Below are 16,228 nucleotides of genomic sequence, written 5' to 3' on the forward strand. Positions count from 1 at the left end.
AATGAAAGTTTGTTCTCACAAATTGCAATAATTAATTGGTATTGCAGAAAAAGCTAAATTTGTTTGCTAAAATTGACTATCACTGTCATGACATCGATTAATTTCCATCACTTATCTATAAATTTGCAAAACATGCTGTAGACACCGAAATTATATCGGATTTAAAATATGACTCTACAAGATGAGTCCAGTTCGTCTTCAAACTCTAAGGTCCATTAGGGTTTCTTGGAGGTTATTCTACCCTAAGCCCTAGCTCAAGCCTATAAAAAGGGACACTTATTCCCTTAAAAAGACTCTCAAAAAAATCCCACTTAGTTCCCGGGATATTGATAAAGAGATCAATATGTGGCCGAACTCTTCTTGACAATCAAATACTTCAAGAAAATCTACAAAATCCTTTCATGGAGATCACATAAATCCCTAGAAAGTCCACATATATCCAGGGGAATAAACAGATCTGTACGAGCACCATTTATCAATAAAATACTCTTGTTTCTTCATATTTTGTTTGTGGTTGCAGTTTACTTTTACGTATATCCAAAATTTGTTGTAAACAAATTGGCACGCCCAGTGGGACCCGTTCTGCTCTTCATCTCTTCTCTCACAAATTAAATTTGCCAATTACCTTGATGGCCATAAGGAATATCGATAACTTTGCAGCAAAATAGAACCATCGAGTGGTTCCTCGCCAATTTTGCAAGGATGAACATACATGACAAGTGGCTACTTTGATCGGTGATCTGTGAAATCAAGAGGCCTGATTTTGCAGTGCAAATTAAAGTTTATTCAAATTAGATCTCTATGGGGGTCAGATTTGAGTTAAGCTTATGTGCAAACTCAAGTACAATCAAGCTTTCTTACGTGGATTTGATGCTACTATTTTAATGAAAAGGGACCTGTCCAAAATGGATACACTTAGTCTTACCAAATAAGGTGATGAAAGATGAAGAAGATCAAGAAATCCAAGAAATTCAAGAAAAAGAAAAGTTCAAAAAGCTCAAGTTTGAAGATTGTTTCTCATTCTTGTTTCTTGAATACTTTTCTAAATAGGTTTCTTGTTTCTTGATTTATATTATAGTAGGATTTAATTTCCAATCATTAGGAGGATCTTTATTTTAGTTCAAGTAGGATTTTAATTTTCTTTATTCTTTTCCTTATAGAATAGGGATTTTACTTTCCTTGTTTTTACTTATTTCCTTTCTAGAGTAGAATAGGGATTTGTAGTAATCAAAAGAAGAGATCCTAGGCCTATATAAAGGGTTCTTATTCTTTGTTAAACACAATTCACGTTTTTTGCATAAACCTAAATTTTGCAATAGAGTTATCTTCTCTATTTCTTGTTCTTTATCCTTGTTTTTTGTTCCAAGCAAGGTGGCGTTTCTTTATCACGTAAGTTGATTTCAAGTGGTGACTTAGGAATTTTGTTGGTTCTTGATCATTCAAGAACACGTTTCTTGAAAACAATTTCGTTCTATTTCATACCCCGAACCCTAATTTTCTTTCCATCGTTGTACCCTTAATATTTACTTGTTTTAAACTGTTACGCCCTATTTTGAACGGGTCCAAGATAGTTTGCAACTTCCCGATTCTTCTAACTGGTATAAAAAAGTTAGCGTCGCCACCTTATTTTTAAGGAAAAACAGGAAACCTATATGTATTTTTAAAGTATATCTGTTAGTACAAAGAGTGTATATATATGTTAGTGTAAAGAATGTATAGCTATATTAAGAATATATCAAACCTAAAATGTATAAAGAATTGTATAACTAGGTATATTAGTGCATAAAGAATGTAAAAATAATTTACGAATATTCATTGGTGTAAAGATTTTATATAACGGAATTATTCGAAAAAGTGAAGTTTATTTGACTTGTTTCTACCGTTTAGTTAAAAAAAGAGTGTTTGTTTAATGAATATCCTATCAAAAGAATAAGGAACAAAATAATTGTAAAAAGTATTGGTAAAATATAAGTATAAGGAATTGTGGATAAAAAATGAGTGAAAATGTGTAATGCCTTTAAAGAATAAAAGATTTGTAAATGGATGACTTAATATTTGCCTAGCGTCAAAATGTGAATTTAACTTAATTAAAATATGTATTCGTGTATACGAAACAATATAAAATGTGTGTTGTATTAAAAGTGTATGAACAATATAAAATAAAGGATGGACTAGTATTTGTGCCTAAACGCCAAAAGTGTGAATTTAATTAACAAAGTATTTATATCAAGTAAATTTAATCAATTCATGAAAGTGTAGACGGCCTAAGTCTTGCCTAAAGCGAATGACAAATTTTAAGTTAAACAAACAAAGCGATAAGTAAATGAATATATCGGCCCATCATCCCAAAATTAAAGTTTCCACTATACTATGAGTTTATGTTTTGTACAGTTATAAAAAATGCTGAAAGTAAATACAAACAGTGATTCGAGTTCCTTCTGAGTATCGTCTTCGAGATGTATTTCCCCGTACCTATAAGCACCTAGTAAAAATGTTAATAAGAGAATAAATAACTAACTAATGAATTAAAGAAATAATAAATAAACTTAAAATAAAAACCCGTCTTTTGTACATGGGAGGCCTTGGAAATCGGCGAAAATTTCTTCATCGGCCATTTGGATTTAGTATTCGCCCAAAGCAGTTTAGTAAATAATAAAAAGGGTGAAAATGTCAACAACAGTTTTAGGAAACACGGTCATAGCCGAGAAAGGTTTAAACACAATACAAATAGCCACCGGAGTAGCATTTTTCGGCCACAAAACCAACATTATTTATAAAAGATTATGTGAAGTAGTACATAGAGTAGAAAAAAGGTGCAAACAGTAGCAAGTGAAGTTGTTAGCAGTGAATCATCAAAACAAACAAACAAACAATAACAAACATTAGCATAACCAAAATATACTACAAAATATAACTAAGTAAAAAAAATTCAACAAAGTAGTAGAAGCAACGGGTTATCAGCGAGCAAGATATGCCATACACGAAGCTCCGACAGTATCAAAATTAGCATAGTGACGCCGGACAATGGCAGAGCATGGCCGGGTTTTCAAGTTTTCCGACGAGATAGTGACGAGAAATAAAGCAAGAGGAGGAAGATGAGGGTCTTAGAATAGGGGAAGGGTTGTACAGTGGTGTTTTTTTTAGGGTGTCGTTGAGTTGTGGGCTATGCTCATCGGAGTTGGTGCGTCTCGCCGGAGCTGCTCCTTTTTGCTGGAGAAATTTGGAAAATAAAAAATACAAGAATAAAAGTGAGAAGAAGAGGAAGAGGAGCCAGGTGTCGTGGTGGCATTTGGTTGTCGTTGGCTGCTCCGGTTCACCGGAGCAGTGAAGAATACAAAAGAAGGGGCTGGCTGGTTTGGTTCATTGATGGTTGCGAAGCAGCGGGTTTGTGTCGCGTGGTGGTGGTTTTTTGTGAAGAGGGAAAAGGGAAGAGAAATAATGTAGTATTAGGTGTATAAGAGGCAAAATCTGAAAATGTATGCGTTGTGTGTGTAAATGAAAATAAAAGATGATGAAAATAAAATTTGAGCCCTCCAACTTCTTTTATAAAACAAAATGACCCATCTTATTGTTCAAGGAATAATGGTCTTCTCCCTCTTGTCCCCTTTACCCCTTTTAACTCATGTGTAAAAATATATTAATCAGTGGATGAAGAACTCAACCCATCACTTCAAATGTCAACTTTTTAAAAGGTGATGAGACCTTGAGTTGATCGAATTTTTGCTCTACGTTTAAAAATTAATTCTTTCACGGTTTACTTCCTTGTGACGAATTTTTGTACTAAAATATAGTTAATTAATATATGTATAAATTATAATGTAAGTATAAAATATAAATATTAATGTATAAGATATAAAAACGTACTGCTATAAAATAAAGAGGCAATTATTAATTTCACAAAATGGTAGTATTATGCTGTACATGTGCAAAAATAATGATTCTTAAAAAAATGCCAATAAATTGATAAAATTGCTAAAATAAGGATAATCATCAATAAATTGTCGAAAAATGTAAAAATGTGTAAAAAGCTATTTTGTGCTCTTTAACGAATCAGGACCACCCGAAACGTTAATTTTAAGCGTGTCGAGCCAAAATTAGGTGTCAACATAAACGATTCAAGAGCCATTTTTATAGTTCAAATCATCATCTTTCTCCTCATCTTGAAATCACATAATTCCGAGAAGTATAGCCGGATTTACGTCCGTTTCTTGAATTCTGCCCATCAATCGCTTCAAGAACAAGATCCTGGTCGAGTGGTTCTTCGTTAACTCGAAGAATCACATCACAAGAGCCTTAGTCTTACCAAACAAGGGCTAAAAGACTTTGAAAAGAAATCATCCAAGGACACTGCAGTGCTTCAAAATCGACATGCAAACTGCTTGGAAAAATAAATTGGAGAATTGGTCCACATTTCGAATTGAAAATGGGGAAAAGTGGTGGAGACTGTGTTGTCATTTTCACCGTTACTTCAAATCTCGTCTTTGAATTTTGCAAGCCTACATTTTGACAAGTTTTGAAGTAGGGGGCATTTTTAGACACCGAAATTGTATCGGATTTAAAATACGACTCTACAAGATGAGTCCAGTTCGTCTTCAAACTCTAAGGTCCATTACGGTTTCTTGGAGGCTACTCTACCCTAAGCCCTAGCTCAAGCCTATAAAAAGGGACACATATTTCCTTGAATGGACATCTCTCGAAATATCCCATAAACTGATGGGTATTCAAAAATAGGTCAATATGTGACCGGATATTTCTTGACAACCAAATACATTAAGAAGATCCACAAAATCCTTTCATGTAGATCAAATAAATTTCAAGAAAGTCCACACATATCCAAATCCAAATGATCCTCCATTCGAGAAATACGCTACTAACGGCCCTCAAATCACGGGGAAAAGAATCAAGGGAATAAACAGAATTGTACCCACAACATTCATCAATAAAATATATGTTTCTTCAAATTTTGTTTGTGGTTGGAGTTTATTTTCCGCATATCAAAAATTTGTTATAAACACATGCAAGGTAGTGCTCATCCCCGTGCTCGACGTATAGAAAGAGTTTCATTAAAGCTAACACTTAGAGTTTGTTAAATATTTGTTTGAGACTAAAAGTACTTAATTTGACAAATTTAAAGGATCAAAAGTACTCAAAATTATATTTAAGAGATTATTTTGAACCTATCTCAAACATAAGGGACCATTTTTATCATTTTATTGTTTGACGGCTTAAATTGAGTAATCCCAAGAAAAAAAGAAAAGAAACAGATTATATTGAGAAATGTTTCACTGGGCCTAAAATAATTCTTGGGGAAAGATCACGCATGCCCCCTCAAACCAAAATAATTAAGAATTTTTACTTGGTGTAGCTTCTTCTAAGAGGTAATTATTGATAATAACTACCTTTTAATTTATTTATATTTAGTAGCTACAGTGATTTTGTAAATTACCATTCGTAGCTACACCAAAATACATAAAGTTGGAGTGGCTGAAGTGATTATTGGGCGAGGCTCTCCCCCAGCCCACCCAGGTTCGAACCTGGCCAACAACATTTCTTTTCTTACATATATCTATATGTATTTGGCATGAGTGTATTTCGTCATATATATTTGGCCTGAATGTCTTGTATCCGAATTTATTTGGCTTCATATACTTCAGATACAAGACACTCAGGCCAAATACACTTGGGATACAAGATATATGAGCCAAATACATACGACATACATTCAAATAAAGTTCAAATACACGTGACATCAAATACATATGAGATACAATATTAGCCAAATACATATGACGAAAATACACTCAAAATACAAAGAGAAAAAGCTAGGAAAAATATGTAAGAAAAGTAATATTGTTGGCTGGGTTCGAACCTGGGCGGGCAAGGGGAGAGTCTCGCCCAAATACACACGAATACACAAAATACACGCGAAATACACAGCTTTTGCTTAAAAGTAAGCTACAAATTATAATTTAAAAAATGATAGCTACTAATGGTAAGATCCTCATAGAAGGTAGTTATATCTGTAAGTTTTCCAAATAATTACCCGCTCATACAAACATTACTTTTGTACCCCCAGAAAAAATCAAAAGTATTTACCCCAGATGTCCCTCAATTATGATACCAACATGGTATATAAATATACTGAGATGGTATCATAGAAGATGCTTCAGTCCTTCTTTTAGTCCTCCATGATACCAACATGGTATATAAATATACTGAGACGATATTATGAATAATCATGTTCATTTATTAAAAAGACACACCTTTTTCGAGAAAAATCTCTATGATATCATCGTCTTATATACATATACTGTGATGGTATCATGGAGGACTGTTTCAGTCCTTCAATGATACACTCATCAAGACTATGGTACCATCGTGATATACAAATATACTGAGACAGTATCATGGAAGACTGCTTCAGTCCTTCTCTTAGTCCTTTATGATACCATCATGATATAAATATACTGTGATGATATCATGGAGGAAGGGATTTGGGCGAGGGGGGCACGTCGGGTAATTAGTTTGGGCTGGGCTAGGCAGAAGAGAAAATAGATTGGGAGGGGGCATGGGGGGTAATTAGTTTGGGTCGCGCGGGAAATTGGTGATGTTTTCCCATAATTCTTCTGGCTTATAATTATTAGAATGACCATGTGGGAGAAGAAATTGGACGGGTTTCCCTTCAAACGGGTTGGTCTTTAATTTTTGTTCTCCAAAATCGAACTTATGCTTAGCGGGCATGAGTTCTTTAAGGACACGAGACATAACTTATGGGATATTATGATGTGAAAAAAAAATTATGCTTCACGAAAAAAATATTTAGCTTGAGAGACAAAAATTAAAGACCAACACAAAATAAGGCCAAAGGTAGTCATTTGCACGATTGCCCTTCAAAGGCACTGATCTTTAATTTTTGCCCCTCAAATTGTTAGTCTTTAATTTTTGCCTTTCGCCTAATACCCCGAGGTTCTAAGTTCGAACCACGGCTCAGTAAAAAAAAATAATTGCAAGACAGAGATTTGTTGCAAAATTAGGCCTACTCGAAAAAAATTCGGCCTATTCAGGCAGAGATTTGCCTTAAGGCAAACTTTTTACCTTAGCTTTTTGGGCAAAGTTAGTCCTATTCAGGCAGATGTTTGCCTTAATAGGCTTAACTTTGCTACTAATTCTGTCTTGCGATTACTATTTTTAATAGTTGACTGAGCGGGGATTTAAGTTGACTGAGCGGGGATTTAAACTCGGAACCCATGAGTTTTAAGCGAAGGACAAAAATTAAAAATTTCAAATTTCAAATTTGAGGAGCAAAAATCAAAGACCATTGCCTTTGAAGGACATTCCGCACAAAAAAATGGTTGGAAGAAGACTGAAGGGTCATAATTCACAACAACAAATGGACCAATAATGACAACCCCAGTTATTGAACTTAAGGGTGCTCCTTACTAACTTTTGAAGAAATAGCACTTATTAGCCATTTTCGGTACTATCTTTGAAAAAATAATCATTGTAGTTTCAAATGATAATGGTTATTTTTATAATTATAGAGAATTCAGCAGTTGCTATTTGTGAATTTTATCCCCCAATATTTCTATTCATAGCTTATTATCTCTCTCGAAAAAGAAATTCAAATTCTACACGTTTAAATTTTTTATGTCAGCAACATGTGTTGATATTAATGACTTGCAGAGAAATTAAAGATGACTTGGTCTAGCCAAAAGAAGAAACAAACAATCACCTACTGCAAGAAATTTAGAAGCGTGCAATCTAATGGGCCTTGAATGTACGGGCCCCAGGCCCATTTTTTGTCTGGACTTGGATAGACTTTTGTGAATGGTTCAGCTTTTTGGCCAATCTCTGCAATTATCCACTATGGGGAAAAGGCATTTTGTTCTGTAGTTCAATAGAGGTAGTTGATGACCCGGCCCACATGAAAAAGACTTGTCAGGTTTAGGACCACATTTTGTATAATTAAGGACATTTTTTCTGTGGAGCTAGGGACAAATTTAGATTCTGGATGACCTTGTGAAGTCCTTTTCTGAACTAGCATGTGTGCCAAAGTGATAGTATCTTCAATCATACTCTTGCCCTTTCCCCAAAACAGAAAATAAATAAGAGGAGAGAGAGTTCTTGACACTTGTATATCTAAGAGGTAAAAAAATCAATAACATACGTTCAAGCTTTAGTTGTTGGTGATTTCTTCATTTCTTTCTAGCTTTCTACGTTCTAGTCGGTAAAGTTATCCGATTCTTGTGTAGCTTTCTTGATAGCGTGATAATAGATAGCATGTATCCGGTGAAATAGTTGAGATGCATGCAAACGAACCATACTCCATAGTCCTATTATATGAGTATTTATATTACAACATCTATAAATTGATAAATAGGATTTTTGTCATTGGGTTTTGAAAGGCAATTTTATATTTATATATCGTAAGCTAGACCATATTAACTGAATTTCTGTTTGCAATATCTACATGACGAACTAGACAAACATTTATAGGTTTACTGATTGTAGGATTAACTTATTTTATAATTTTTAACCTTTGAATTGAATTGTTATAAGAACGAACCTTTTTGGGCTAAATTTTGAGGGCCTTATAGAATGAAGATTTTCCTTAATAACAACAATTAACTTCACTTTCTATTGAATATATTAATATAAATGATGATGTAAAAACAAGGAACTATCTAATATAGTCTCTTCATGATGCATTAATAGTGTACTTAACAACCATCTAACGTGGTCTGTTCTCTAAATTATTGGATTCCAAATATCTCTAGCACGCTATGCCACATATAAGAACAATCCTATCCTAGCTTAGGTGGGTTTAAGAAAAATTACTACTACTTTTATAAGCAGAGTAGAGGTAGAAGAACAACTATGGTTCAGTCAAATTCAATAACTTTTGCTCAAATAATATATTTTTGTTCAAAAATTCATTACATATATACACATACCAATTTAGAACCCAGTTATCAGACCTTAAAGTCATCATTCTATAATTAGAACCCAAAAAATTAAAATCTTGGCTCCGCTAATAAGCAAAAATAACGCATGGTAAATACAGAATTTGTGAAAGTTATATTGAATATTTCCTTTAAAGTCAAAGTTGAATAATTGATGCAACATATCTCTAGCCTAGTCACTATCCAATAAATAGTTGCACATTATTAACAGCCTAGCATCATTTGCCATGTTCCATCCATAACTATGTGCACCACCCAACTCAGCCAATGAAGCTTCTCATTCTCAATTTAACTACATTTCCTTTCACACTTTCAGGGTAAATCTATTCTTTCACAAGTATATATAAGAAATACAGTATTAAAACTGATGAAAAAAAAGAAGAAAAAAAGTTGAAAAGTCAATTAGTATTACACGATGCACCACCAAGTTTCTATCCACTTTTGAGAATTAGAGAGTGTAATTCCTTTCTTTCTATTAGAATCAAGTACATGTTGACCAAGTAATTATTTGGCTAGACAAACATACAAAACTGTATAATTACAACCAATTACATCCAAATTCAATTACAAGGTGATTTTCCAAACAAGCACCAAGTGATTTCTTGTCATCCGCTTAAGTTTTTGTGGATTTTCTTTAACAAAAGATATCGATACATGTGTTGATATTATTTTGACAACAAAAAATGGGGATGGATGTGAAGATGAAGATGGATGTAACAGATACTTGGTTAAGTAGTCAAGGTGTATGTAAAATGATACTGATAATAAGTTATACAAAAATACTAAATAATAAGAATTATTCTGATTGTTTTATGAGGAGAAATAGTACTACAGAAAGACATAATTTAATGGCAATTGGGATTCTACTGTCCTTATTTGTCTCTATTAGGCATTATGGCAAAGATCCAGCTGCATATCTCCTTAAAATTATATTGGTAACGAATCCAATAGAATTCAATGTTTCACAGAATTGTATAATGGTGTGTCTCCATTCACACCAATGTTCTTTCAATGAACAAATCTCTTAGATGCCACTTTCTATTAAAATATATACAGTTGGCTATCTTTTCAGTTCTTGGAGATAAAATCAGAACTGACTAAAAAATTCTGATTGTTTACACTAAACTATAGAGTTGCCATCTTGCCATGTTTTTGGAAGGATACATTTTTTTCAAAGGGAAAGTTGAGGGAAACTGAGGCAAAAAGAAAGGAGTTTTCATGTAACAAAATTTAAAAAAATGAAAGTAAACACAAAACAAAAAGAGAAAGTAATTATAAGTGTTACTTTTTTTTTTTTTTTCCACTCACCTCACTCCTAGTAAGATCAGACACCAGTAAGGAAAATCCTAGCAAGAATGCCGAACTTTGTAAATAATTACTCCTTAAAAGTGTCAAAACTTACTTACAAAATATACACTTAACTATGTATCTGTATCCCCCCTCTATACCACCAAACACTAAAAGTCTAATAGATTGTTGTAAAACAAAACTTACATGTGTAAAAGGTACCGGAAACTAAATTCATATGGCACTATCTGAAGAACCTGCGAAAGAGGCTCGTTATTCCTTCTGTCTAGGCAGTTAATTGCTTCTTTTCCACGTTCGTTTGGAAGTTGAAGGCATATCCAATCAAGTAGCGACTCTAGATCCTTTGCAAAATCTAGCAGATACCAGTCCAACAGCTTTGGTATAGCTACCAATTTCTTTGATGTTGAAACGCCAACGGATGCTTGCAAATACTCTTTCTTTGCAACTTGAAGCTCATTTTCAATATTTGCTGCGGTGTATACTCTCACCTATTTAAGACAGCTCCTAAATTAGCATTGTTTTGTATATGACAACGACAAAGACGACTTGAAAACCAGATAAAGTGGCGCTTTTTGTGGAAAGATGAAGACTCATGTTGGTCAGTTCATGATGGCACTATTACATATACCACTTGTGTTGTTTACAAGTTAAAAATTATGTAACACAATTGGGATTGTTACAATGATCTATAGTACTAGATGTTAGATTTAAATAGATTAAACAGAAAAGGTCCAAATATTGCCCTTAAGTATTTGAAATTGAGCAGATATGACCTTCGTTAATAGTTTAGCTCACATTTGCTCTTACCGTTCAATAGTTGGTCTTGGTCCAAATATGCCCTTAATTTAACTGGAGCCCCAATTAACCTAATTAGCTGATTAATAAGCGAAAAAGGGCCAACTATTGGACAGTAAGGGCATATGTGAGCTGCACTATCAAAGAAGGGCATATTTGCTCGATTTCGAATACTTTAAGGCATATTTGGAACTTTTCCGTAGATTAAACTTTCTCACATGTAATACTTCGAGGACAATGATGCTTAAAACTTACAGCAGGAGAGGAGAAACTTCCACAAGAGAGCGCAAATGTCACCAGTGGCTCAGAGAACTCCAAACCAAAGATGCTGCGGGCGGTCATCTCATCATTCTTTACGCCCTTTGCAAAAGTCTGGTGAGAGCAAATCAAACAGGGTAGACTTGTAAGTTAAACTTTAGAGCATGAGCAGGACAAAATGTAAATCCGTTCAAGTTGAAAAGCCTCTTACGAATTTCGAGTGATAAGGCAACCTCAGAATGAAATGCTCAATGGTTATGGCATTAAGCAAGTGGCCACTAACATTTATTGTTGCCTGCAAAAGGTGGAACTTCACTAATTAAAAAGTGGAGAACACACAATATATCATTGTCAACTAATTGAAAGTGGAGAACACACATCATATCATTGTCAACTAATTGAATTAGCAGGCTTGTTGCATGAGAGCGTACAATTGATTGCACGGATAGGATAGGACACCGAGGCATTACCTTTTGCATCAATGCCACAACCATTTCAGGGCTCTCAGGTAGGCCATACTCCAGGAAGGCCTGAAAATGTTAACCGAATGACGAAAAAATGAGCAATAATAAAAACAAAATTTGGAAGGTAGCATATTCATAAATAAGTAACACATATTAGTATTGGTAACCAAATTACATTCATCATGCATGAATTGTAAATGTTGATCCAGAAAGCGAGCTTTTCTTGGTGGGTAAGGCCCTGTAAATTTGCTGATGCAAGTTTCTCGAGCAAAAGTCTGCAAAGAGGACTGATATATGTGAGAACAAATCCTAATAGAATATTTTGAAAGATTATATAATCTCACCAAGCAATATTTACCAACTTACTTTAGTCTACGAACTAGGAAAACAGATATTGTTGTTCGATTTGGATTGATAGAAGAAGCTTCAACTGCATATAAATGTTTATATGGACCGATATCTCTCCTTTCAAATTTTGAACATATTCTATAAGGATCTCCAAACTCTTTCTTCTCAATGCTCTCACATGAATTATATCCTGTCAATGAAGGCAAAGTATCTGCTGTACTCCTGTTCTTCCTAGAGCTCATTCTGAGGAAAATATTCGACAAACATTTCAAAATATTTTCCGAGATTGTGTTTGGACTTTCATCTGATGACGGTTTTCTAACTTGAGTAACAAAAATTCTCTCTTCCAGACTCCCCTGATACATTGCTTGGTCCTCCATCTGAAAATCATACAAAAATCTGTATCTGTTATGCTGCATAAGATTCTTAGTTTGGAAAAATTGAAGGTCACTGAATTATCAACCTGCAATTTCTGAGGATCTACGCGCTTCTTCTTAGCAGGAGTTCTGACAGTTTTCACATTGGCATTTACTGATCGGTGCTTGCTTTTCGTGGAAGACCATGAGTTGTTCTCTTTTAAGCAGCTGTCATCTGATAAAACATGAATTTCAAAAGGATAAGATCACTCTCTTACTCAATTACCTCGACAAGCATGAATATCATTTTCCTTTTAAAATTGGAACAACAGTTACCAGAGAGAGAAGGCAAATGTCTTCCCGAGAATGAAGCTGAATTCAATTCCAGTTGGGGTGATAACTTTGTTTGCTTCTGCTTCGGACTCTTTACTTGATTTTGTTCAATGGTATCTGTCACATAATCCATATTCCTCTTGGAAGACGAAATATAGACGGCTTCCTGATACAATCCTTGCCTGAAATGCACAACTTTCTCCTCGAGCCTAACGACTTCCTCCTCCAAAACAGCCACTTCAGCGAGAAGCTCCAGTGTCTATGAATTTCCAATTACAGAATTACGCTTAGTATTTCAATTCTCAAAATTTTAAGCCACAAACGTTAAAAAAAATAATGAAATCATCTACGAACTTTGTCGCTAATTCGTCACTAAATGGCTCGTAGCTAACATATAATTTTGTGATAACCGGTCGCTAATCCTATTAAGGGATGGATGTTGTTGTTTAGCTATAGAGTCGCTAATTCCTGTTTATTTAGTAATGAAATGAACTAACGAGTAAAACAATCTCCTCTTCAAACTTATGACAACATCAATTGAATTTCACTAGTTCCTTTAGCTAGTACAATTCAATCTCAAATTATACATTGCAATAACATAATTGAAGAAGAAGAAATAGAAGAAGAAATACTAACATTCGGAGGGAGATAAGGAGGAAGACGAGGAAGAGCACCGAGGGGTCGAGTAAATGCCCTTTCGAGAGCTCTATGGACATTTTCCTCATGCCTGAGTTTCTTCTTTAGCTTATCAACCTACAATTTACACATAATTAATTAGTACAAATTGCATACCAGTACTACTAACAGATGTACAGTAAAGATAAAGTATTCAAGAATCAAATGTGTTAATTACATCTTGTAACAATGCCATCTTTCTTTCTCTGATTGCTTTTCGTCTATTTATAGGTGTTTTCTCAGTACCCATTTTCTTGTTTCCTTGCATTTCCACTTTCTCCTTCAAACAAGAAAAGGAGACATAAACAAATTCAGCTTCCACAAGAAAGAAATTATAGATGTAACGGAAAAGCATAAAGCACAAACATGCAGATAAAAAGGAAAAAAGCAAAGAACAATATGAAACGGATGTGGATAAGAATCAATCAAACATTACAACTTTTTCTTTTTTTCATAGTATTTAATTCTGTAAAACACAAATCAAAAACCCAAAATCTGCTTAAGCTAATTGGATCATTTAAACTGCAACAGGATTCAGAACCATTCTATACTAATCAAATAAAGCTTCAATTTTTTTACCTCAAAACTGCAAACATATTCAACAATATCTCATTGAATGCATAATTTCCAGAGTAAAATGAAAAACAAATCAGCACCCACAAATTTTTTAATCCAAAGTATCAGTAAAAATCTCACCTTTACATTCTTGGATGGAGTTTTCATAGACTGCAAACTAGTCCTCACTCTAGCATTCATCTTTTTTAACTTTCTTTTTTCAAATGAATAAATGAAGGGGGGCAAATAAAAGAGAAAAAAAAAAACAGAGAGAATAAGACCCTCAGGGGAATGAATTCATTGCAGAGCAGATGCACTGCAAATATCAAACAAAGCGGGAAAACTATGGAGTAGAATTGAAAACTTGAAATTCAATCCAAGAAAGAGTAAATTTGAACTCCCAATAGGCCAAAACAAGACAAAAAACAAACAGCCCCCCTGTGAAAAAAATGTTCAGTTGGATCCCAGCATTTTCTTGATCCGCGTGAAGTCAGTATATATTACTCAGTAGCACCAACTCATTTCATCTTCTGTGAAAATTTTTATATTCAAACTCACCATTTCTCAAGAACAAACATTATTAGATACAGTAGGACCTGGATTACATATAAATATATATTGTGTTTGATATATATACACATAGAGAGAATGAGAATGAGATGGCGTGGGGGTGGGGGTGGGCGTGGGCGTGGGGGTGGGCGTGGGGGTGGGGTAAGGTGACTGTATTTTGTTCTACTTGTGTTGTGTTAAAGACTGTATATTTATTTGTCTATATTCCCCCGGTGGTCGAGGAATGAACTCAATGTCATGTGGTTGCATTTACTTACACCTTTTGATTTGAACATTATGTAATTAATTAATTTTAGTTGAGCAAAAATGTTGTCTGTTCTAAATATTTTAATTTTAATGAGTTTACCTTTAAATTTTACATTTTGACCTATTGAACTTTGGAATTACGGGTTTGAATTTTAATATTTGTTGTAACTTTGGTAATTTTTACATAAAAATATATATCATGTATGATAAATTGAATTCGGTTAAAATCATAACAAACATGCTATATCCACCTCTATTTTTTTTATGCAACTTAGGAATTTGCCTGTTAAATTCATTGTTGAGTTCAATAGGTATGATATGAGAGCTAGACTCGTCGTTATTTTTAGTTTACCTATTAGTGTACTTTTATGTTATGTTATTCGCGTTAAGGTTTAAAGTCTGAATGTGTGAGGCAAGTTATAAGTTATAACTGCCCAGCTAATTGAGGAGATGAATTGTTATTTCTTTATTTGATTTTGAGTATTACTTGGACCTCTTCGTTTGTTATCTCTTTATTTGGACCTCTATGTTAGTTATCATCTGTTTTTTTAAAACTGAGTGACGTTCAAAGATTTCATGTAAATAAATTTTAAAGTATATATCTATGTTTAAGTTTAACACTCATTATCACAAAATTAATTAATAATGTAACCATATTGCATATTTATTAATTTAAATTTCTAAATTCATTTTATATACTTATGTTTCGTGGAGAAAGAGTTTAAGATCATTGAAATGTAAATTAGCTTGCGTTGTGAAAAAGCAAAGCTAAAATGCGCATCTAATAAGTGCATCATAGTGCCGTACGCTACCAGACAGCCCATCTTTCTGCATCATCATGAATTAACGTGCGCCATTACCCTTTTCATCTTGAGTGACCCCCTTTGCTTTACTTTTCGAACTTTGCTCTCTCTTTTTTTTGGTTACTAAAATTAATGCTTATTAAGTTTGAGAGCTGCTAAATTACCACACCAATTTGATTCAAATTTGATCATATTTATGTAGATACCATCATAATCTTTATTGTATAATTTTAAATTAAGATAAACTTTGAGAATAAAAGATAGAAATGACATTAAGTATGCATAAATTATTAAATTTAACCTAAATAGTCATATCAATTTACGCGATTTGAGCCATTGTGGCCAAAATAGTGTGGCAAAAAAACCTTATTGATTAAGTTTATCTATTTTTTCTCTTTTTCTTTTTCCACACCCTTTACTTCTTTCGAGAAATGTCAATTTTACAGTTCCAAACTCATTATGGAATTTGATAATGGAGTACCTCCGTAATGCAAATTTATTTCCATAAATCCTAAGTGTATCCATAGAATTTTGTACCACTTACAATGGTTTGA

At 33.7% G+C, this 16,228-nt stretch overlaps 1 protein-coding gene across 1 annotated transcript; it reads right to left on the minus strand.

Moving 5' to 3' along the window:
• Positions 1 to 10,300: 10,300 nt before the first annotated feature.
• Positions 10,301 to 14,730, minus strand: LOC132033336 (uncharacterized). The gene is made up of 11 exons (XM_059423284.1): positions 14,197 to 14,730; positions 13,679 to 13,780; positions 13,462 to 13,578; positions 12,829 to 13,084; positions 12,600 to 12,727; positions 12,155 to 12,516; positions 11,964 to 12,063; positions 11,795 to 11,854; positions 11,536 to 11,619; positions 11,322 to 11,438; positions 10,301 to 10,759 (listed from the first exon to the last, which is right to left on the minus strand). The coding sequence occupies exons 1-11, from the start codon at positions 14,254 to 14,256 to the stop codon at positions 10,454 to 10,456; spliced, it is 1,692 nt and encodes a 563-aa protein (XP_059279267.1). The 5' UTR covers positions 14,257 to 14,730; the 3' UTR covers positions 10,301 to 10,453.
• Positions 14,731 to 16,228: the final 1,498 nt, after the last annotated feature.

Source organism: Lycium ferocissimum, chromosome 10 (assembly GCF_029784015.1).
Source record: "Lycium ferocissimum isolate CSIRO_LF1 chromosome 10, AGI_CSIRO_Lferr_CH_V1, whole genome shotgun sequence".
Taxonomy (NCBI): domain Eukaryota; kingdom Viridiplantae; phylum Streptophyta; class Magnoliopsida; order Solanales; family Solanaceae; genus Lycium; species Lycium ferocissimum.